The sequence below is a fragment of the Quercus suber genome, unplaced genomic scaffold (assembly GCF_002906115.3).
Source record: "Quercus suber isolate HL8 unplaced genomic scaffold, Cork oak 2.0 scaffold_682, whole genome shotgun sequence".
In the NCBI taxonomy this organism is placed as follows: Eukaryota; Viridiplantae; Streptophyta; class Magnoliopsida; order Fagales; family Fagaceae; genus Quercus; species Quercus suber.
In genome coordinates, this window is record NW_027070123.1 from 12478 (window position 1) to 37158 (window position 24681).

General features: G+C 34.5%; 2 protein-coding genes and 1 non-coding gene across 3 annotated transcripts; all 3 read left to right on the plus strand.

The window, feature by feature from the left end:
• The first annotated feature begins 4506 nt into the window (after positions 1-4506).
• LOC112013106 (small nucleolar RNA R71) lies at positions 4507-4613 on the plus strand. The gene has a single exon (XR_002883059.2). It is a non-coding gene; the product is annotated as a small nucleolar RNA R71 (small nucleolar RNA).
• Positions 4614-12384: 7771 nt separating this feature from the next.
• LOC112013098 (uncharacterized) lies at positions 12385-16797 on the plus strand. The gene is given in 4 exon segments (XM_024045485.2): positions 12385-12506; positions 12508-12619; positions 12724-12812; positions 16347-16797. Coding segments are annotated over 4 exon segments (408 nt in total). The 5' UTR covers positions 12385-12428; the 3' UTR covers positions 16476-16797.
• A 2346-nt stretch (positions 16798-19143) lies between these two features.
• On the plus strand, positions 19144-21683 carry LOC112013084 (G-type lectin S-receptor-like serine/threonine-protein kinase LECRK4). Its single transcript, XM_065766119.1, has 2 exons — positions 19144-19723; positions 19759-21683. The coding sequence occupies exons 1-2, from the start codon at positions 19196-19198 to the stop codon at positions 21592-21594; spliced, it is 2364 nt and encodes a 787-aa protein (XP_065622191.1). The 5' UTR covers positions 19144-19195; the 3' UTR covers positions 21595-21683.
• The last annotated feature ends 2998 nt before the right edge of the window (positions 21684-24681 follow it).

Consider the following 24681-nt stretch of genomic DNA (forward strand, 5'->3'; position numbering starts at 1 on the left):
TATCCTTCCTAATTATTAAATTCTAATAATCTCCCGTTGATGATTAAAAATTCCTTAAGTATTCAATATCTTCTCTCGAATAATATCAAAAATATCTTCAACTAACAATTTCATATCTCTATGTGAATTTAATTAATTGGAGACTCATTACGTACTTTGAATTTTATGAAAAATCACACTAGTCGCGGTAAAGCGTCTCTACTTTCGCTCAACTAATGGTGTTTAATTCTAGAACTAAAATAACAAATCACCTCTCGGTCTCATTGTAATTCAATTGATCAAACTATAATTTGTAAAAAATAGTAAGCATTAAGAATAAGAATTAAACACTCAACCATGGAAATATTAAAAATAAAATAACTCAGAGAATAAATTGTGTGTTCATTGCTAGACTACATCAATGCTCTAGAAAATAAAATTTAGTTCATAATAAAATTGAAAAGAAAACAAATAAAACTTATGTCATTCACCCGAATTGGTTGATCATCATGAAGCTCTCGCCTTTGTCCTCAGATACTCCTCTTTTGAAAGACTCCCAAAAAATATTCTTCAATGTGGCCCCCTTTTTCTCTCAAGTTTCTCTTCTTTTTCTCTTTTTTTCCCTAAAGAGCCTTTAAATAGGTCAAGGAATCCTATTCCCTCCCGTTTGGAGAAAATCCCATATTTTTAGGCTTCACTTAACTGACGATTTTGGCCCATTTAACTTCGGAATTCAGACTTTTAGTAAACCATAAAGTTGTAGCCCTTTAAGTTAACTTTCCAGCTCAACTTGAATCATCTCAATTGGATATCTGAGCCGAAAGTTATGCCAAAAATACTAACTGATGTGCAAGCTGGAATCCTAATCTGAATTGGACTTGGATTTAATTGGCTTAGCCCCACTTTGCATGTAAAGCCCTTGTAGATTAATCTGAATCTTCTCATTCCTTCAAAGAACAAATGAATAGATAAATATAAATAAAAATCAAATCAAATCAAAAGAAATAAAGGAAAACTAACAATTTTAATAAATAAGAGGATAATAAAAATCATGTAAAAATTACACTTATCAAATTCCCCCAAACCTGAACTTTGCTAGTCCTCAAGCAAAGAAAGAAAAAAAAAAACAACTAAAGCAAGCTTTGCTTCATAAATTTTAAATTTTTTTTTCTCTTTTTTTTTTCTTGCCTCAAAGATCTGCATAAAGCTTATAATTCAAAGGAATCATTCCAAATTAATCAAGTCCAAAAGTTAATTCAAAACTCAACTCCATCGCATTATCATTCTCACTTCATCATTAGCTTCTCGGATAGTTTTATGCAAACAAGTAAATAAGTACAGATCTCTAAAAACTCCATAAGCTTACTTTTTAAATCACTCTCCACTAATATAAAACAAAATATTACCCAGGATCAATAGGTCTTTATTAGGCTTGTGATGTATGGATATAGTGAGGGCTATAAAGAAAAGATAAGGTTCAAGCAAATAGAGCATTCTCACTTCTAAAATATAACTTGTTCTCAGTCTTTTGAATATCTCATAATACCTCTCTTCATCAAAAAAAAAAATTTCTTACTTCACGTCGTCACTTATCTTTTTGCGTGAATACAAGCATTTTGTGATGGATGCACCCAGTTACTCAACAAGTCACAAACTTGAAGTGCTTTTGCATACTCATATTTCAAGTTATGGTTTGACGTAAGAGTATACATTGGTAATGAATACCCCTAGTTACTAAGCAACTCTAAACATGGAGTAATGGAACTCTGTACATTTTCTTCTTCTTCTTCTTCTTTTTCTTCTATTTTTTTTTTTTTTTCAAACACTCATATATATCTTCTCTTTTCTTCAACCCAGTGTAAGAATAGATCAGTTGGATAACTAGGGATAAAGATAATAAAGAGGTAAGCTTGAAAGGCTCAATCGATTCAAAGAATGCCTAAATCACTTCCCAAGTAATATTCTGTATAAGATTCCTCCATAAGAGTAATTCAACAAGTTCTAGAATAAGTAGAGATCATCAAAATTTACAAAATTCACATAAAATTTCTCTAGGTATGCACAATGATTAATGATCATATCAATTAAACAAGATCAAGTAAAGAATTAATAACTGGACTTAAGCAATGAGAATGATTCCTAAAAATTATAAGAAAATTCACCCATAATCTTATCATAGGCAATTTTTTTTTTTAATAAATAAAATAAATTCCCTTCCCCAAACTTAAATTTCACATTGTCCTCAATGGGAAAAGGAAGAAAAACTAATTAAAAGAATGAAAAAGGAGAAGAGATGCTCCCCTGATTTTTAATTGAATATTTTTTCTTGAGGTGCAGCTGTGTACCCATTGAAGATTTCTTTGGTCTCTTTATTCCTACAAAATGAAAGAAAAAAAAGATAAAAAAAAAAAAAATTAAAAATAATAATAAATTAACATAAACTAAAGGTAAAAAAAACGGTGCCCAAAAGCATTTATTTAACGTCTGTAGCTAACTTTTTTATCGTCCATTAAAATCTTGTGTGTGCAATTTAAAGGACTAATTCCTTTGATGTCAGAGATGGTCAACCCAAAGCTATTTTGTGTTCCCGCAAGATTCTCAACAACTTTTCCTCCTCTACATCACTCAAAGAATTGTTAATATAACTGGAAAGTAGAGTCTTGACCTAAGAAGCATACCTTAACTTTGATGGAAGCGGTTTGAGCTCAAGTTTAGGTGGTTCCTCTATTGGAGATGTTGGCTGACATGATTTAAGGCCTTCCACTTTTGGTTGCATGGAAGGAGGAAAGAGTGTGTAGCCTCCAAATATCTTTCACACTCTTTAACCTTTTCATCAATTGAATTTAATAGGTGTAGAGTGAGTAAGACATACCTCAAGTGGTAACTTTTGAAAATCAATTGCACAAGTCTCATTAGCCATGATCATGTCTCGGTCACTTATTTGAAAACAAGAATGTGTCTCGGAAGGAAATTCCATAAACTTAAATACATTAAAAGTAACCTCATCCTCTCCGACCCTCAAAAAAAGTTTTCCTTGTTGGACATCAATTAAGGTTCTCCCCGTCGCAAGAAAGGTCGACCCAATATCAAAGGGATCTCCACGTCCTCATCCATATCAAGGACAATGAAGTCAGCTGGGAAGATGAACTTGTCAACTTTTACTAATACAGTCTCAATGACTCCTCTTGGATATTTAATGGATCTATCCACCAATTATAAAGAGACAGTGGTCGGCTTTACTTCTCCAAGACCCAAGTTCCTGAAAACAAAGAGAGGCATTAGATTAATACTTGCCCCTAAATCACATAAAGCTCTATCAAAATAAGATTTTCCTATAGTGCAAGGGATAGTGAAACTCCCCGGATCTTTTAGCTTAGGCTGGTAGCTTCTTTTGTAGATTGCACTACTCTCCTCTGTTAGCATTATTGTTTCATGCTCCTCCAATTTCCACTTCTTTGATATAATATCCTTCAAAATTTAGCATATTTAGGCATTTGTTCCAAAGCTTCAATGAGAGGAATATTAATATGCAATTGCTTAAATATACTTAGAAATTTAGAAAACTAATCATCCACATTGTTTTTTCGTAATCTTTGCAGAAAAGGAATTGGTGGATCATAAATTGAAGGAGAATAAGTCTCAAAAGTAACTTCCCTGGATTTTTTGGATTTTGAAGCTCTTTCATTCTCCTTAGTCTTCTCAGCTTGCTCCACTTCTTTATCTCTGACTCGGCTTCCTTCATCTTTGACTCCTCATTATCCACAGCTTCATCTTGTTTGGCATTTGTTACTTTTGGCTCCTCATATGTTCGTCCACTTCTCAATGATATTGCCTTTACATGTTCTTTCGGATTGGTGACAGTGTTGCTTGGCAAAGTTCCTGTAGTCCTCTATGTGAGCATGCTTGAGAGCTAACTGATTTGCACCTCAAGATTGCAGATTGAAGCTGAGTTGTTTTGGATCACCACATCTGTCTTCTGCATGTACTGCATGAACATGTCCTCAAGTGTCGACTTCTTCTCTTGCTGTGGAAATTGTTGAGGTGGTTTAGCCTGCCCTTGGTTATTGCTCCATGAGAAGTTGGGGTGATTCCTCCATCTAGGATTGTACGTGTTCGAGTATGGATTATTTTGACGTTGAAAATTTGACAGGTAATTTGTCTGTCCATAACTCGATTGGGCAAAAGGATTTCCCACTTGTAATCGACACTTGAATGATTTCCTGCACAATGATCACAAACAACATTAGTTTGAATAGCATTACATTCATTTTACCTAGTTGTTGAGACAAAGTTGCCATTTGTGCCGCCAATGAGGTAATAGAATCAAGTTCTAAAACCTTAGCTGTTTTTCTTGGCATTGCTCTTTATGTAGGCCATTGATAGTTGTTGGATGCCAATTCTTCCAGAAGTTCATAAGCTGCCTCATGAGTTTTACTCATTAAAGCTTCACTAGCTGCTGCATCAACCATAGACCTGTTTGTAGCTCCTAGACCATTGTAGAATGTTTGCACTTAAAGCCATGCTGGAAGGTCATGATGAGGACACCTTCGCAATAAATCTTTGTACCTCTCCCATGCTTCATATAATGATTCACTCTCAAATTGGATGAACATGGTGATATCATTCCTTAGCTTTGCTGTCTTTGCAGGAGGGAAATATTTTGCAAAGAATTTTTGTGCCAACTCCTCCCATGTAGTAATGATGCCAGGTGGCAAAGAATTCAACCAAACTTTTGCTTTATCCCTAAGTGAGAAGGGAAAAAGCCTTAGTCGAATCGCATCATCTGTCACTCTGTTATGTTTAAAAGTATCACAAATTTCCAAGAAAATTGCAATATGGACATTAGGATCCTCTTGTGACAGCCCCCGAACTGGAGAGTCTGTTGTATCATCTGAATGATGGCTGGCTTGATCTCAAAATTATTGGCTTGTATGGTTGGCCTCCTTATGCTCGATGTAGCTCCATTTACCGAGGGCATAGCATAATCCCTTAACGCCTTTTGCTCTTGATCGGCCATATTAGATAGAGATGTGTTGGCCTCTCTCTTCTTTTCTTTCTTGAGCTAACGTAAGGTTCTTTCAATTTCAGGATCAAAGAGTGTATGCTCTAACAGTTTAGATCAGGTCATGCACTTCTAATTCCTGTAAAGAAAGGAAACAAACTCAGATGCACCTAATTAATTTTTTTAATTTTTTTTTTGAATAAATAAAATAAATCCAAAGTAGTAATATCTAGCTAGTATCAATATCAATAACAAACAATTAATCCCCGGCAACGGCGCCAAAAACTTGTTCGTGTAAAATAATCTGCAAGCGCACAGAATCGTAACAAGTAGTAAAGTGTTTTTAGAAAACGAATGTTAAACCCACAAGGATTAACTATGTTATTGAATACCAAAATTCACTAAATAAATTACTATTTGGAAATTCGAAAACAAATGGAATGTTCTACTATCTGAATTAAATTAACCTATTTAATAAAAATAAATCTACGAATAAAAAGAATTAACAAAGCGTAAAAATCTAACAGTGTAAAAATATGATAAGAATGGATCTAGAGCGATTGATTTCACCTAACAAATCCCACACAATTTATCCTTCCTAATTATTAAATTCTAATAATCTCCCGTTGATGATTAAAAATTCCTTAAGTATTCAATATCTTCTCTCGAATAATATCAAAAATATCTTCAACTAACAATTCCATATCTCTATGTGAATTTAATTAATTGGAGACTCATTACGTACTTTAAATTTTATGAAAAATCACACTAGTCGCGGTAAAGCGTCTCTACTTTCGCTCAACTAATGGTGTTTAATTCTAGAACTAAAATAACAAATCACCTCTCAGTCTCATTGTAATTCAATTGATCAAACTATAATTTGTAAAAAATAGTAAGCATTAAGAATAAGAATTAAACATTCAATCATGGAAATATTAAAAATAAAATAACTCAGAAAATAAATTGTGTGTTCATTGCTAGACTACATTAATGCTCTAGAAAATAAAATTTAGTTCATAATAAAATTGAAAAGAAAACAAATAAAACTTATGTCTTTCATCCGAATTGGTTGATCAACATGAAGCTCTCGCCTTTGTCCTCAGATACTCCTCTTTTGAAAGACTCCCAAAAAATATTCTTCAATGCGGCCCCCTTTTCCTCTCAGGTTTCTCTTCTTTTTCTCTTTTTTCCCTAAAGAGCCTTTAAATAGGTCAAGAAATCCTATTCCCGTTTGGAGAAAATCCCAGATTTTTAGGCTTCATTTAACTGACGATTTTGGCCCATTTAACGTCAGAATTCAGACTTTTGGTAACTACAAAGTTGTAGCCCTTTAAGTTAAATTTCCAGCCCAACTTGAATCATCTCGATTGGATATCTGAGCCGAAAGTTATGCCAAAAATACTAACTGATGTGCAAGCTAGAATCCTAATCTGAATTGGAATTGGATTTAATTGGCTTAGCCACACTTTGCATGTAAAGCCCTTGTAGATTAATCTGAATCTTCTCATTCCTTCAAAGAACAAATGAATAGATAAATATAAATAAAAATCAAATCAAATCAAAAGAAATAAAGGAAAACTAACAATTTTAATAAATAAGAGGATAATAAAAATCATGTAAAAATTACACTTATCAGTTTCCTGGATGATCATATCATTGTGTCTTTTATATTTCCGCTACTTTATATTCTTGATATGATTATATGTTATTGATAACCTAGAACTGCATAATTTGACTAAGTTAATTACTTGGTTAATTAACTAGGTTAATCTGGTCGGTTTAAGGGGTCTAAATTTCTAACAGATTAGATTTATATATTCATAGCCTTAAGGTTTAGAAAGACTTTCGCTTGAATTTAGTTGGACCAAAGTAGACTAAAATGCTACATTAATGTGGCTTAACAAAAGTATAGTAACAGTAATTACTCCACTTAAGATTTTAGATATTACGTGTTTGAAATATATATATATATATATTAATAAATTGGGATTTAGAATAGGTACTCTTAACCCTAAATATGTCTTTTCCCCATATGTAAGTGCGCAAAAATGGACCAAAGTGGACCAAAATGGATTGAAGTGGACACAAATGGACAGAATATGACCGAATGGGAGCAAGGTGGACCAAATAGGATCGAAGTGGACTGAATAGGACAAAGTCGACCGAATAAGACTAAAGGGGACCGAATAGGACAAGAGTGGACCGAATAAGAACGAATGGATAGATTAGGACCAAAGTAGACATAATGGACAGAATTGGACCATAATGGACCAAATAGGTCCAACTTCGATTGAATAGGACCGAAGTGGACTTAATAGGACAGAGTGGACCAATGTGAACCGAATAAGATTGAAGGGTATAGAATAGGACCATAGTGGACCGCATAAGTACGAATGAATAGATTAGAACCAAAGTGGACATAATGGACCAAATAGGAACAAATTGGACCAAATAGAACCAAATTGGACCATAGTGAACAAATAGGACCAATGTTGACTGAATAGGACTAAAGTGGACAGAGTGGACCGAATAGGACTGAGGTGGATAGAATAGGACCAATGTGGACCCAATAGGACCAACGTGGACAAATAGGACTAATGTCAATTGAATAGGACCGAATAGGACTGAGGTGGATAGAATAGGACCAATATGGACGGAATGAATCCAATAGGACCAACGTGGACAAATAGGACCAATGTCAATTGAATTGGACCGAATAGGACTGAGGTGGATAAAATAGGACCAATATGGACCAAATGGACCCAATAGGACCAAAGTGGACCAAATAGAAACAAAGTGGACTGAAGAGGATAGAATGGACCAAATATGACCAAAGTGGACCGAATAGGATTTTAAATATTTATCATTTTTATTGCATTTTTAGGGCTCATATTTCTAATTTCTAATTTCTATTTTTTTTTAAACTCAAAACTAAATATTTTAGCCCAAATATAATAAATTTCATACTTTTCAACCCAAAGATTAAGAAAAAAATTATTTTTTTAGCTAACCTTAAAAAGACAGCCTACAAAAAAGTAATAATAATAATAATAAAAATCAATTTAAGACCCAATTAGTCCAAAATAGATTAAAGGGGACCAAAATTGAATGAGTGGACCAAATTGGACTAAATGGGACTAAAGTAGACCTAATTGGATCGAATAGCAATTGTTTAATTATAGGTAGAAAAAATTATCTTCAAAAAATTTTAGAGAATAAATTATATATTATATTACTATTACAAAATAATTATTTATTCTCACGTGTCGCATAACCAATAGAAAAAATAATTCAAAGTCAAGGTTTCACAAGTAATAAGAATAGAAAAAATAAAATAAAAACAATTAATAAAATCATAACTACATTGCATTACTTAAAATTTTAGAAATAAAAGCATATCTTAAACTCGTAAGTCACATTCTATGCATATTACATATCTTACTAGTTACTTTAAGCCAATCGATTACAATCTGAGCTTAAACTTGAAATTTATCTTTATTACAAAGTCTAGCATTAACCGCATTATAAAATTTCATATTTTCATTAGAGCATTCACATCAGTATGTCTAAATTTTCTGGTTATTTTAGCATAACAATCTACTTTTTCTATTTTACACAGGCATTTTACAAAAACACCCACATCAGTTTATCCCATACTTTCTTAAAATAATCATTTTTATTCTTTTTTTATTATCTCAACTACCACATCAAAACTCTCTCTCTCTCTCTCTCTCTCTCTCTCTCAATATATATATATATATATGTATGTATGTATGTATTTTTTTTTCTTCTGAACATGCTCTCTTTGTCTCTTTCACAATGTCTTCCTCTCTTTCATTACCCGTCATTTTTTCTTCTTCCTCCCTTCTTCCTTCACCAAAAACTCCATAACCAAACCTCCAAACTTCACTTCAATACAAACCCAAATCAATTTGAGTCCATTTTTTGGCATTTATAGATAGATCCAAGGCAAACCCAACCCTTGGACCAACCATCACAAACCTGATTCGGGTCTTTTACGGTAAGGTTCGAATTTCTTCTTTTTTTTCTTCTTTCCTCACCAAAATCCCAACTTCTACACCCAATACTTACCATTCTCTTCCATTGCTAAAATATGAAAACTCTCTCCACCTAAGCCTCCATGGACAAGCACTCCTTCCATTTTTTTTCTTTGTTTTTTGGGTTTTGTTTTGGGTTGATTTTGATTTGGATTTGTGATGAGTTTTCAGATGTGTTTGATTTGGTTTGTTTTGGGTTGATTTCATTTTATTCTTCTTCCTTCGTCTTCTTCTTTTTCTAGATTGAAGAGACTCAAGAAGAGAGAGAGAGAGTCAAGGGAAGAAAAGGGGTGAGAGAGGGGAGAGAACAAAATATTTAAAATGTTTTGGTTGAATATACACGATTACTATAGCAATTTTGGATACGAAAAATTTTATAGACACAATGATGTGGGTAGATTTTAAGCAAAAAATGTGTAAAATGATGCACTTTTTCTATTATAGTAGGACTGGTGTGAGTGCTCTTATATTCCAAATTCAAAAAATGGTATTGCAATGAATCTATAAAGGTGATTTTTTTTTAAAAAAAAAAAATTACAAAACTGCTTGGATCAAAACATCCTACTCAAGGTGCATGAGTTGTAGAAAAACTGTTGGGTTTTATTAAGTTTTATCGATTCAATTGCATAAGTGGTCAAATTAAATTTCCAGACTATCTTAGATAATGGTTCACCAAGTTAGTGGTCCAAGCAGCCAGATTGGTTTGGGTTTAATAACTATCCAACCAAGTTCCATACACCTTAAGAAACAATATTCTTCAGCAAAATTTTATAAAATAATTTTTTTTTAAATCCATACTGATATAAACTATTTGGAGAATTAGCCCCCCCATTTTATTTTTTAATTGTGTTTTAAAAAAACAAAATTTAAAAAATATTAAAATTTTGTTCAAATCTTTCGCTTAAAACACTATTCAAATGTTGAAACATATTTTTAAAACACGATTTTAAGTGTTGAAATTTTTTTCTTAAATCAATTCTTAGAAAATGGGTTAAGCTCTCAAAATTTTCAAAACAATTTCAATTTAAATAATCAATATTAAAAATATATTATCTTTCAAACTTAGTCCGCTTTTCTTCCAATTTGAACTGCAATAAAAATGTAATTTTCTCTAAGCCATTTCATCAACCATGTGGAAAATTGAGAGCAGCCTCGATTAAAATTATTTTCACAAATTTCCTACAATCAGAATGTAGATTGAGATGGCTTGTGGAATAGTCATTACTCTATAAGCATATTTAAGAGGATTCTCCTTTTTCAACTTGACTTTTATATGATTCAAAAATACCCTTATTAATTAAAGATAACTTCATTTAGAAATAGAGTCATGAATGTCAAATAACAAATTTCATTTTGAATTCAAAAAGAAAACTCCTAAAATTTGGGATTTTTTTTTTCCTTCACATTCATCTTTTTATTCCCTAAAATTGAGTCTTTTTATTCTTTTTTCATCCCAATAAAAAAAGAAAAAAAAAACCAATTTAAAAAATTAAAACTAAGAGAACTCCTAAAATTTAGCCTTCTTTCCTCTCATGTTCATCTTATTTTTCCTATTCAAACTTTTCTCTATATCATTACACCACTTTCAAACATTATTGTTTATCTCTAAAGTTTATCATTTTTATTTGTTTGAAAATTTTAAAAAAAAAATTAACCTTTATGCAAAAAAATAGAAGAGACTCAATAAATAGTAACATTTAAAAATGATAAACTTTAGAGACAGTAACGTTTGAAAGTGATGTAGTGATATAGAGAAAAGTTTAAGTAGGAAAAATAAGATTAACCTTAGGAGAAAGAAGGCTAAATTTTAGGAGTTCTCTTAGTTTTTAATTTTTTAAATTGGGGGTGTTTTATTTTTATTGGGATGAAAAAGAATAAAAGGACTCAATTTTAGGGAATAAAAAAATGAATGTGAAGGAAAAAAAATCCTAAATTTTTCATTTAGAAATAGGGTCATGAATGTCAAATAACAAATATCATTTTGAATTCAGAAAGAAAATTCCTAAAATCCTAAATTTTAGGAATTTTTTTCTGAATTCAAAATGAAATTTGTTATTTGACATTCATGACCCTATTTCTAAATGAAATTACCCTTTATTAAGGAGGGTATTTTTGAACCACACAAAAGTCCAGTTGAAAGAGGGAATTTCTCTTATATATAGTATAGACAAAAGAGGATTCTCCTCTTTGGACTGGACTTTTATGTGGTTGAGAAAAATTCAGAAATACCCATAAACGTTACTTTTAACAGGAAAAAAACTTGAGAACAAACTAGTAAAAATATATCTCAAACTCCACTTAAAATACTTACAAAATAGGACACTCTTCTACTAATCCACATCTTCAAAACAAAAATATCCAATTTTTTTTTTTAAAGAAAATTATGACAATAGACCAAAAAAAAAAAAAAAATCTCATCCCGTGCACAAAGCGTGTGTGATGATGCTAGTGTGTGTGTGTGTGTGTGTGTGTGCGCACTTATTTTAGCAATATAATTACATTTAACCCCCTTAACAATATTACTATCGCTCTTAAAGGCCTTAAAAAAATTTATGGATCTAAAATTACTAATAGCAAAGCTAAAGAAAATTTAGCCTAATCAACTATGAACGTCATCAAAATTAGCCTTAGCCTTTGCAACAAAATGAAAGATGAATTTTTTATGAATGTTTTTTTTTTTTTTTTACAAGATAGAAATTTTACTCTAATCTAATCTAAATATATATGTGTATGAAACTCCTTCCTAGAGACTTGAAACCTCGACCCTTGTCCCCCTTCCCCCCATCTCATAAGCACTTATACACCATCGTGCCAAAGATGCGTGGTGGTTACAAACGTTTTGATGTTATTCATTATAAAAGGGACATTGTCATGAGTCTGTGACATTTAATATAAATTCAATCATAGATAATTTCTAAAATTTAAATAATACGCCAAGTTTCCTTTTCGTAATTGATTTCTTTGATTTCCAAGAAATTAATACTTCCTTCCTACGTTGTTTTTTTTTTTCTTTTTTTTTTTTTTCTTTTTTTTTTTTTTTGAGAAGGATCCTTCCTTCGGTTTATATTACAGAATATTTCAAATTTCTATAAAAATTTATTTACAAAAGTTTAACTATGGTTATTAATTTAGAAAAAAAAATGATTATTAAAACATAACTAATAAATTTAGAGTAAAAATGAAAAATTTATCATGCACCAAAATACGACAAATCTCCCCCAAACTGTACTTAATATTCTAAATTAAATGTACTCTAATTTTTTTTTTTTTTTGATGAGAAATGTACTCTAATTAAAAATTAAAAACAATAAATTTTAATTCTGAAGCCTATATGTATTCGTAACCTTTATTTTTATTCGCTCCTGAAAACAAATACAGTACTGTACAATATGCCACCGGCAAAGAAGGGCAAAGGAGTGAAGGCCAATTCTAACTCCAACTCGGCCGGGCCAACTCAGTCGTCGTCCTCCTCCGTAAACCCCCAACCACAATTTTCCATCCTGTTTTCGGTCAATCCCTCCGTCCTCTGTGGCCATCACCATCCACGCCAAGCCTGGCTCCAAATCCTCCTCCATCACAGGTCCCGCCATTATTACATACATACATACACATTATTGTATTTTGGATCTGTGTTGATACTTTGGTTTTTTCTTTTTTCCTGTTTTGGATGAATATGAAATGTAGATATCAGTGATGAGGCAGTGGGAGTGCAAATAGACGCGCCGGCGAGAGACGGAGAAGCTAACGCCGCCCTTCTCGATTTCATTAGCTCCGTCAGTCTTTCTTTCTTCTTCTTCTCCTCCTTCTTTTGTTTTATTTATTTTTCAGTAATAGGTTTCAATTTCATCTCTAGGATATTAATAAGTGTTTAATAATTTGAAATTTGAAAAAAAAAAAAAAAAAATTTGGGATCAGAAGTTTCAGAAATTTAAGATGGCTATTTATCATTGAAGTTAGAGGAGAGTTGCTGAATGCTAAGAATTGCTTCTAGAAACCGTTATTAGTTTTACCTGTTTTTGGTAAGAAAAACATGACTTTGCTATGTTACTTGCAAATTAGTACTTGCTAACTCGACAAGGCAATAAGTTTCAAAAATTTTAATCCCATGATTTCATAGTATGTGAGAGGTGCGCTAAGGGTTTGTCATTAAGCGGAGGCATCCAAAATTTAAATCTCCCCTCTCCCAACTTTTAAATTATCAAAAAAGGGTTGTCATTGAAGAGGAACATTATCAAAGTTATGCTCCAAGGAAGATGAGTCCAAACTTTAGATTATTTGTCAAGCAAGTAAGATTTGGTCATCGGTAAATAACATAATGTAGCGTGAGGGTTAGGAACAAAAGTTCTACGAGCAGTTTAAAAGGCCAGAGTAATTTGAATCAATTGAATGAAGTTGAAATGACATCCATTGAGATAGAGGAGACAACTCTTGTTGGAGTGAATGAGAATTCTTGGAACAAGTAGTTCAGATAAAGAGCTTCCATGTTCATGACAAGACCATTGTGACTGATACCTTTCTTTACTTCATGGGAAAAAAAAAAAACATAGATGATATCTTTTAGCTCCTACATAATTAATGTTTCTTTTTTTTTCTAGAAAATCTGATGTGGTGTTTGTATGTGGACTAGGGTAGGTTGGAAAATTATGATGTAGAATATTTAAGAATTTAGCACTAAATTAGATTTCTTGATGAGATCTTGAGGAGTTATTGAATAGGGTTTGATGTTTACGGGTTTATCTAGGTTTAGGTAATAAAAAATTGGAGCTTGAATAACCAAGAACCATGTAGCTCAATTGGCACTTTCTAGTGGGTCCCCTCTGTCCTATTATTATGGGAGGAAGAAATAACATTTGAACAACCTCTATAGGAGGTTCAAATACAGTTCTCCCAATAAGCGGAGGCATCCAAAATTTAAATCTCCCCTCTCCCAACTTTTAAATTATCAAAAAAGGGTTGTCATTGAAGAGGAACATTATCAAAGTTATGCTCCAAGGAAGATGAGTCCAAACTTTAGATTATTTGTCAAGCAAGTAAGATTTGGTCATCGGTAAATAACATAATGTAGCGTGAGGGTTAGGAACAAAAGTTCTACGAGCAGTTTAAAAGGCCAGAGTAATTTGAATCAATTGAATGAAGTTGAAATGACATCCATTGAGATAGAGGAGACAACTCTTGTTGGAGTGAATGAGAATTCTTGGAACAAGTAGTTCAGATAAAGAGCTTCCATGTTCATGACAAGACCATTGTGACTGATACCTTTCTTTACTTCATGGGAAAAAAAAAAAAAACATAGATGATATCTTTTAGCTCCTACATAATTAATGTTTCTTTTTTTTTTTCTAGAAAATCTGATGTGGTGTTTGTATGTGGACTAGGGTAGGTTGGAAAATTATGATGTAGAATATTTAAGAATTTAGCACTAAATTAGATTTCTTGATGAGATCTTGAGGAGTTATTGAATAGGGTTTGATGTTTACGGGTTTATCTAGGTTTAGGTAATAAAAAATTGGAGCTTGAATAACCAAGAACCATGTAGCTCAATTGGCACTTTCTAGTGGGTCCCCTCTGTCCTATTATTATGGGAGGAAGAAATAACATTTGAACAACCTCTATAGGAGGTTCAAATACAGTTCTCCCATTCTTTCTCACTGGGGTATGAAATTGCAGTTGAGAACCCTCCCAATTGTCTTCTTGGAACTATGAATTCCTATCTTGTGATTGGGACCATTTCCCTTTTATATTTTGCTCCTGAGATTGGCCTTTATCCAACTCATGAGCATCTGCAATCCCAACCAACGTGGATTTTGTTTTTGATATACCAAACTATCTCTATAGAAATTCCACCAGACTTCTATGCAGAGCATTACAATCAGAGACTAAATGAGCAGGCTCTAGAGTCTAGACTTTCTTGCATAGGCCTGTTTTCCATCTGCAAAAACATCCCTTTCACCATCCAAATGCTCAGCCATCTTAGATATCCCTTCTGGCCCATAGAGGTCAGTATCGTCCAGAGATTTATCATCCCTCTAACGTGAAAATAAATAAATTAGGCCTCCACTTTAGTATCTTGAATCAGATCATTCTTCAATCCTTCACATATTTAATGAGTCTCAGGCAACTCGGACTTCCTGCATAGCTTCGGAGCCCATTACTACTCCATACCTTGAAGAACATCCAGATTTACCTTTTTCTCTTCCCTAGACTTCCTCATGGATGAAGAAATCCAGGAAAAAGATTAAAGAAACACTAATTGAATAATTACGGATGAGAATTGGATCAAGAATCACTGAAATCACAAGAAGTTCAAATGTGCATGATAGCATCCTCTAGATGCACCTAGAATCCTAACTAACTGACTGCCGATCTGATACTATACTCATAGTCAGGACTCCCTATTTTAGCTTCTAGAATCTATTTCTTATTTTCTGAGTTCAAGATAATCACCATTCCACAAACCAGTCTTTCTCCAAAAAACAAAAAAAGAAAACCTCCTCCAAAAAAAAAAAAAAAAAAAAAAAAAACCTTTCTCACTTTCTCTCTCTGGAAACTTCTTAAACTGGTCTAGTCTCTTTACTTATTTTTCACCGTCATCTATACATAGAAAATTACATTGCTGGGCTAGATTCCAAAGAGGCTTCAAGGAAAAAAGGGGACCTACTCAATGATTAGAAATCTAGCTACAGTACAAGGAAATTTGAATTGGTCTTGCTATGGGCAGCATGTGGTCATATCAGGAGGCATTTGTGTCCAAATGTTGGTGCAATGCAAGTGTACTAGTATCCTAGTGTTTAGTGAATGACGTTATAAGTGCACTCTCGATGTAAGTTTGGCATAGTGGCGTTTGGAAGTGTAGATTGTGGATGGGTGTCATTTTAAGAGTGAGACTTAAGTGAGTGAATAAAGTATCGAGGGCATACTTGTGTGAGATTGTATTTGGTGCATGTGATATTAAATGAGTCTTGTGATGTATATATCATTCTAATATTGGTTGACTGTGAGCAAGTGCTGTATGTGTGTTTGTATCCCTATGATGTGTTCTTAAATAGGAGTTCCTTTGTTGCTTTTTTTTTTGGGCTTCCATGGGCATGCGCAAATTGTGATGTGCAAAGTTTAAAGTGCCTAAATTTATTTTTTTTTTCCTGAAATGTGGTCAAAAGCTTTACTTGATGTTCATATGTGGAATTCTTTCTTTTTGTTTTGTTATTTTGATCAAATGACATGACTTCTCAGTTTAGCTTGCATAGTTGAAGTGGAATGATGTTATATACAAAGAAACTTCCTAAGTCTTTGTTCTTCTTGAATAACAGGTTTTAGGGGTGAAACGAAGGCAAGTATCTGTAGGTTCTGGTTCTAAATCAAGAGACAAGGTTGTGATTGTCGAGGAGGTAACTTTACAAAGTGTTTTTGATGCTTTAGAAAAAGTTTCAAAATGCTAGTGTTGGAGAAATGAGATAGGTGAGAGGTGATTTCTGTCTGTGAACCTGTCCTTGACGACCTTAACAAGTGACACCTGGCAAAGTGAAGCTGGATTTGAAGATCATTTATCTGCTGTCCATTCTGAATTATTTCCAACATTGCTTATGAAAACCAGGATCAGTTGTCATATTTTACCTCCTAAGGTACATTTTGTATTACCAAAGTTGTAATTACAACAGCTAAATTTAGTTTTCTTTGAATTTTTGTTTGTAAATAATGGTTTTGAGTTTTGACACTACACTTCAAGTTGCTGCTCTTTTATCAGAAATTTTCACTTTGTCATCTCTTATGTATTTGGATAATGTATTTCTTGTATGATTAACAGTTTGTTTAGGAGAGAAGAAAGGAAAGAAATGGAATAGAAATTTGAAAAAGAAAAAAAAAAAAAAAAGAAGTAAAAAATTCTGTATATCCATTTGGTTAGAAGTTTTGTTGGAAGGAGTGGGCTAGGGGAACATTCATTCCATTCCTTAAAATATCAATTTTTTGTTTCATCCAAATCAGACAGAACGAATGGGAATGGAATAAATTTAATGATAAGTTTTGGTGAATTCTTAATTTTCCGGTTAGAAATGTTCAAGTACGACTTGAAGCCCTTTGTTTTACATCTTACACTTAGCCTTATAGTTGGCATCTCTCTTCAGAAAGCTTCATTCTTTGTAGCTAAGGGCTTCTCCTTCTGTAATTCATTCCAAGTTGCAGAGAGGATTAGTAGGATTTTGTTGTAGCCTAGAGGAAAACCCACTTGTAATTGTGGGATGAAAGCAAACGTCAAGGGCTAAAAATCTTTCTTGATTGTTTCCACTTATTCCTCGTTGAATTACCAAATTGCTTTCACTTGAATGCTTAAAAACAAATTAATAAAAAGTCTATTAATTTTGTTTCATTGATTTTCAGATTTCTAACCTCACCTCACTTTAGCATTGTTTTTGCTTTACTTTTCCGTGTTGAAGCCAATTTGGATCCCTTGCATTTTTTTTTCCCTTTAAATTTTTTTGGCTAAGCTTTCTTTGTAATCGCTCATCAACCCTATCCTTGACTCTTGTACTTATTCGATTAGGCAATAGTCACCAGACGAAGAATAAATGGGTATTCCCTTTTTTTTTTTCCTCTAAGCTTACTTTCGGTGCTCAAACTTGATGGATACATTTGTATCCGTATATTTAGGCCAAGATTTCAATCCATGACCTAATTTATACATTTTTTTTTTTTAATAATCATGACCTAATTATACTTAATACGTTTTGTTTGCCAATGCTTTGAAATTACCAAGAACGTGTCATCTATCAACTGATGAGTTTGACCACCAAATTAAAAGTATCTGTTCCCGTACATATTAACGTATGCATTTCTACCTTGACCAACAAATAGTGACTTGATTAGGTAAAGGAAAAGACTAATCAAGCAAAATGCCAAAGACTTTAAGGTTTTAGGTTTTAGTGAAGCTTGCTACAACATTTTCTAATCTTGACAGTCAACACCCATATGTGCAATTGGCTTTAATCTGTCCTTTCCATGGTAATTAAGCCATGTTGATGGGCAAAATTTACTAAACAATACATTTCCCAAAAAAAATTAGGCACATGGTATGCGTTCAAAGTTATTTAGTAAGTTTGACTGTTTTTTAAAATCGAGTTTGGCAAACTCGACTTCGGACTGGAAAATGAACATTATAGTGGCGTTTTTTTAGTGCCTATAGCAGCGTTTATAGAAAACGCCACTATAGGGTACCTATAGTGGCATTTTACAAACGCCACTATAGTGTTCGTTTGTCAACCCAAAGTTGAGTTTGCCAAACTCAAAACAGTCCAACTTACTAAATAACTTTGAACGCATGCCACGCACCTAATTTTTTTTGGGAAATGTACTGTTTGGAAAATTTTGCCTATGTTGACGATTCTCTTTGGACTTTTCCCTACAATACGTATCCATTATGATTCTATAGGTTTCCAACTAGGTAGTAACTTGAGACCCCTATGGCTAGCTACTGAAGAGCATGTTCTGTGTTACTGTAATTTTCAAAAACAGAACATTTTCTTCTTTTTTTCCTGGAAACCATGCCAAACGCGAGGTGGGGGACATGAACCGCTTTGTTGGACTTCCATGTACCATGATATACTTTCCAATTTCCATGCCACTAAGAAGAGTCACAATGATGTCCACCATTGACCTACTATGATACATGTAAAGCTGCCTTGCAAAACAAGCAACGAAAAAAAAAAAAAAACAGAGGAAGTTGAAGTTAGATTCTCTTTGGACTTTTCCCTACAATACGTATCCATTATGATTCTATAGGTTTCCAACTAGGTAGTAACTTGAGACCCCTATGGCTAGCTACTGAAGAGCATGTTCTGTGTTACTGTAATTTTCAAAAACAGAACATTTTCTTCTTTTTTTCCTGGAAACCATGCCAAACGCGAGGTGGGGGACATGAACCGCTTTGTTGGACTTCCATGTACCATGATATACTTTCCAATTTCCATGCCACTAAGAAGAGTCACAATGATGTCCACCATTGACCTACTATGATACATGTAAAGCTGCCTTGCAAAACAAGCAACGAAAAAAAAAAAAAAACAGAGGAAGTTGAAGTTTCTTGTCCATTTCAATTATTATATAAGCTTCGACTCAGAAAAATGAGTAACACCATTGTGAGCATATGTAAGAAGTCCATATTCTAATGGCATTAAAGTTTTATTTGCTTCTCTTGTTTCTCCATCTATTTTCCATAACAAAAGCTCAATTCCCCCCACAATCAAACATTACCACTGGCTCCACCCTTTCCACAAACTCCACCCCAAATTTCTGGCCTTCTCCTTCTGGCTATTTTGCATTCGGGTTTTACCCTAGTGGCAATGGCTTCAAGGTTGGCATTTGGCTCGTTGGCAGCCCCAAAAACACAATAGTGTGGATGTCACATCAGAATGATACAGTGCTCTCACCTGGTGCAGCTCTTCTCTTTTCTACAGATGGACCCCGCCTTCATAGCTCCACTGGACAAGTTGAATCAATTGCTAAAACAAATCAAAAGGCTTCAGTTGCTTCCATGCTTGATTCTGGTAACTTTGTTTTGTATGACTCTAGTTGGAACATCATTTGGGCTAGCCTTGATTATCCGAGCAATACCCTTTTGGTCGGACAAAAGCTAGGTCAAGACCAAATTATGTATTCTAGCATCTCCGAAGCGGATACCTCAATTGGAAGCTTCAAGCTATGTATGCAATTCCTTCTCAAAAAAAAAAAAAGCTATGTATGCAAAGAGATGGAAACCTCAATGCTTATCCAATAAGGAGTATTTTTGATGGAAGATATGTGTATTGGTCATCAAATAACCCACATGCTGAGAGAAACTCGTCCTTGAATCTAGCAGCTGACAGCCGCATCTACCTTTCCAATTCCTTTGGGTTAAGCGTAATGAATTTAACAGAAGGTGGATATCCTATTGATGTTAAAGCCTTGTATCGGGTAACGTTTGACGTGGACGGCATTTTGAGACTTTACCAGCATCAAATGGGGCTTAAAGGCAGCTCAAACTCTTCAGTCTTGTGGACGGCAATTCAAGAAGAAGATCGTTGCAGGGTTAAAGGGATTTGCGGGCCAAACAGCATTTGCACCATCAATGATGCAGATGTTTCTTGCATCTGTCTCCCAGGTTTTGACTTTGTGGATTCTGAAAATCCTAATATTGGCTGCAAGTTGAACTTCACGATAATAGAAGATTGCTTTGGAAACAAGGGTAACGCGGTTTATACTATTTTCCCTCTCCCAAACACTCTATGGGAACCTAGCGAGTATGATATACTGTTAAAATCGAGTGAAGAAGCATGTTCCAAAGATTGTTTGAAGGACTGTAATTGTGTGGTGGCAAAATTCAGAGACCAAATGTGCATCAAGCAAAAGCTTCCAATTAGATTTGGGAGGAGGTATAGTAGCAATCCAACTAAAGCATTGGTGAAGATTAGAAATGAAAGTTTGCCAAATGACTTGCCCACAGACACAAATGTTGTCATCACAAAGAAGCTAGGGAAGAAACTTGGAGTTGTTGGTGTAGTTCTCATCACCTTCTCTATAATTTTTTTTCTGTTGTCCAGTTATCTCATTTTCTCACGTCAGATATGGAGCTCTAAGATCAATACAAGGCAAGCTAGTAGTCCACCTGATGTTGTTGAAGAAATAAATTTGAGATCATTTACCTATGATCAACTAGTAATAGCCACAGATAATTTCAAGGAAGAGATTGGTAGGGGAGCATCTGCGAAGGTTTATAAAGGCACCCTGGCAATGAATGGTGGACGAGAAATTGCAGTTAAGTGGCTATTGAATATGGTAGAAGGAGAACCAGAGTTCCGAAATGAAATGAAGATAATAGGAAGGACTCACCACAAGAATTTAGTCCACTTGATCGGCTTTTGCAGTGAAGGATCAAGCAGGCTCCTTGTGTATGAATTCATGAAAAATGGCTCATTGGGAAGCCTTCTCTTCAATGCCAGGGAACGTCCTAGTTGGAATGAGAGAATGAGAATTTCACTAGAGATAGCAAGGGGGATTCACTATCTCCATGAAGAGTGTCAGACCCGGATCATCCATTGTGACATTAAGCCACAGAATATACTCATGGATGAATCTTGGTCAGCCAAAATATCAGATTTTGGACTATCCAAACTATTGAAAACAGATCAAACAAGGACATACACCATGGCAAGGGGAACAAGAGGCTACGTAGCTCCTGAGTGGTACAAGAGCAATTCTGCAATCACAGTAAAAGCTGACATCTACAGCTTCGGGGTACTGTTATTCGAAATCATTTGCTGCAGAAAGAACATGGTTTTATCAGCCCCAGAGGAAGAAATAGTACTAATGGATTGGATTGATAGATGCTATGTGGCTGGAGAGCTTAGAAAAGTGGTGGGAGAAGAAGTGGTGGACATGGAGGAACTAGAAAAGATTGTGAAAGTGGGACTTCGGTGTGTGCAGACTGAACCAGATCAGCGCCCCTCGATGAAGTCTGTGATTTTGATGCTAGAAGGAACCATTGTGACACAACCACCTCCTCCACCATGTTCCTATGCTAGTGTCTAACTCATACTCCTATGCTACAAGAATTCCGCTGTGACCTATATTGTTGCTCATCAATGAAATAAATCAACACATCACGTTGACTTGAATAATTAATCCCATTTCTGCATACTTGTCATTCAAGTTTGCTATTGATTCAAAAAATTATTAGTAAACCACTAAGTACTGTTATTTATACAGCTAAATTGTAAAGATCTTATTTGTCTCTTCAAAGATGAGTAAATATGAAGGGTGATGCTGACAAAGCCTTTATTAGGTTCAACCTTATCTTGTTAATGTGACCTATATTGTTGCTCATCAAAAAAAAAAAAAAAAATGATAAATGGATTTTAAAAGGATTTCAGGAAACTATTCTTTGTATTAGACAATGAAACACCCAACCAGACCTAAACTAATTGACTTCTCTGTTGCACGATAAACTTAATTTTTTTGACTTTTGGCTGGGCAATAGAAAAATGATGAATCAAGAAAAATCCCATCGTCCCGAGAGGCCTTTGGACGATGGAAGAGCCATAAAGGCGCATTTAATACGTTTTCCGTTACTAAACGGACGAATAATCAAGCATGACCGTTGGACAGATATTGAAAGCACCGCAATAAACCACCAAAAGCATTACCAAAGCCATTAAGGCTACCATTGAAGACCTCCAACGGCTAGAAAAGCAAGCAACTATATAACTACATTAGACCTCAAACAAAGGTACAAAAATATAAGATACGATACTCTCAATATTTATCCTTATACTCTCTAAGATATCTAACTTTGTCATCAGAGGCTCATTAGCTAGCACCATGCCAATGACCTTTTTGAGAGAAACACTACTTCTGAGCTTGTGCAGGAATCAAGATTCAGTTGATCATACTCCGTTTGGATGAACCGATCGACTGATGAATTTGGCTTCATCAGTTTGGTGCCGTCTATGGGGAACAATCTTTCAAACTCTAGTTTGAAAACGTAGCTCTACCATTCTGAATATCTAGATGGAATCCAATGTAACACAAGATGCGCGGCATTGACAGATCCAAACACTCATGGCCAATATAGAAGAACTCACTAGGCAGAATCAAGAGATGAGACAGCGGCTGCAACAAGAGGAAAATCATTCATTGAGGATCGAAAACAATAGGAATGAAGATAAGGTTCAAGGCTTGGAGAATAGCCATGGAAGAGATGGCTCAAGGAGGACAGAACGTTCTGACAGGGTGAGTGACGACCTCCTTAGAAGCATGAGAAAAGAGATGGACGAGTTACGGAGTTAAAAAATGAAACGAAGGAGAAAACGACTAAAAATTTGGATAGAATGGTGAAAAGGACTAATTCTCTTTTCACAACAAAGGTCCTGGAATGCCCCTTACCACCAAAGTTCCGCCTTCCTCAACTTGAGTCGTATGACGGTTTGAAAGACCCAATGATTACATAACCACCTTCAAGATGACCTTGAGCCTGCAACAAACCTCAAATGAGATTGTGTGCCGATCTTTCCTAACAACCCTCAAAGGAGCAGCACGATGTGGTTTAGCAAATTGGCCCAATCATCCATAGACAATTTTGAACAGCTAAGTAACTTGTTTGTACGTCACTTTGTCGGTGGGCAATGACAGAAAAGGCTAGCAGATCACCTACTCACAATTAGACAAGAAGAAGGGGAATCGATGAGATCATATGTGAAGTGATTTAACAGGGAAGTGTTAGAGGTTGACGAGGTCAAGGACAAAGTGCAAATAACTACGTTCAAAGCCAGCTTTAAGTCCAATGAATTTGCGGTCGCGCTTGCAAAAAGCCCTCTATAGTCAATGATGGAACTATTGTTAAAAGCCCAAAAATACATGAATGTAGAAGATGCTTTAGCCACGATGAAAGTGGGTGACGCTTGGAAAGACATAAGAGATGTTCAAGAGGACTCAAAAGGGAAAAAAAAAGGGAAAGAAAGGACTACTCATCCAGCCAAGATAACATCAAGCCTAGAAATGATAAGACCAAAAGGATGGTAAATTTCACGCCCTTAGTAATGCTTGTTGACAAAATCTTGATGCAGATTAAGGACGATCATCCACTCAAATGGCCAAAGCCGTTGAACTCTTCACCCAACATTCACAATAAGAAGAAGTACTGCGGTTTCCACCAAGAATCACAAACAATACATGGACAAGTGTAAAGACTTAAAAGAACAGATAGAAGAGCTGGTTTAGAAAAGGGAGTTATAGAAGTTTGTGAAGAAAGATTCGCCAGGAAGGTACAAACATGACCTACAGGCAAGATCAGAAGATAAGCCCAAAGACGAAAAGAAACAGCAACATCATCCAAAGAGTGTTATACGTCCAAAGAGTGTTATAGGAGAAATAAGGATGATCAATGGAGGTCCGACAGCAGGAGGATCTTTCAAGTCCCTTAAGAAGTCACAGCAAAGATAGATCAACATCATCCACACAACACCACCGTTGAAACATAGAAAAAAAATGTTGAGAAATTTAGACCCCGGTTGATAGAATCAACAAGTTTTAAACCCAAGTTGTTAATTAGATTTATTATGAATAAGCCTTGTTAAAACAAACAAATATCAATATCATGTCAAAATCATGCACAACGGAATAGTAAATAAGACAAGATATGATGACCTAGGAAAACCAATGAAACAAACTAGTTTCACAGTAAAAAAAACCTAGGGGAAAACCTTCTTGAAAAGCAATCCACTATAATAAAGAGAAGTTTCAGATTCAATACAAAACATTTGTCCCTACACTCTACAACCCCCTTAGATGAACTTACAGTAGAAACCTTCTACCGCTTCAGAACCTTTGAACTCTTTAATATATGAACACCACCCTTTTGCACGAATCCCAATACGTGACTAACCAAAGATGCATGACTCCTAATACATGACTAACTCACCAACTTGAAGATGTTATTGGCTGCAAAGTTCTTCACTTCATCAACAATGAAGATCAAGAAGCACTTGGTTACAAAACCTTAAGGCGCAAAGACGCAATACCTTCTTTCAAAGTGAATAAGGCACTCGGTCACTTTTTGCATGTATTCTCCTCGTATTCTCTTATGTGACGACCTTTAAAATAAGCCTTATATATATTTAG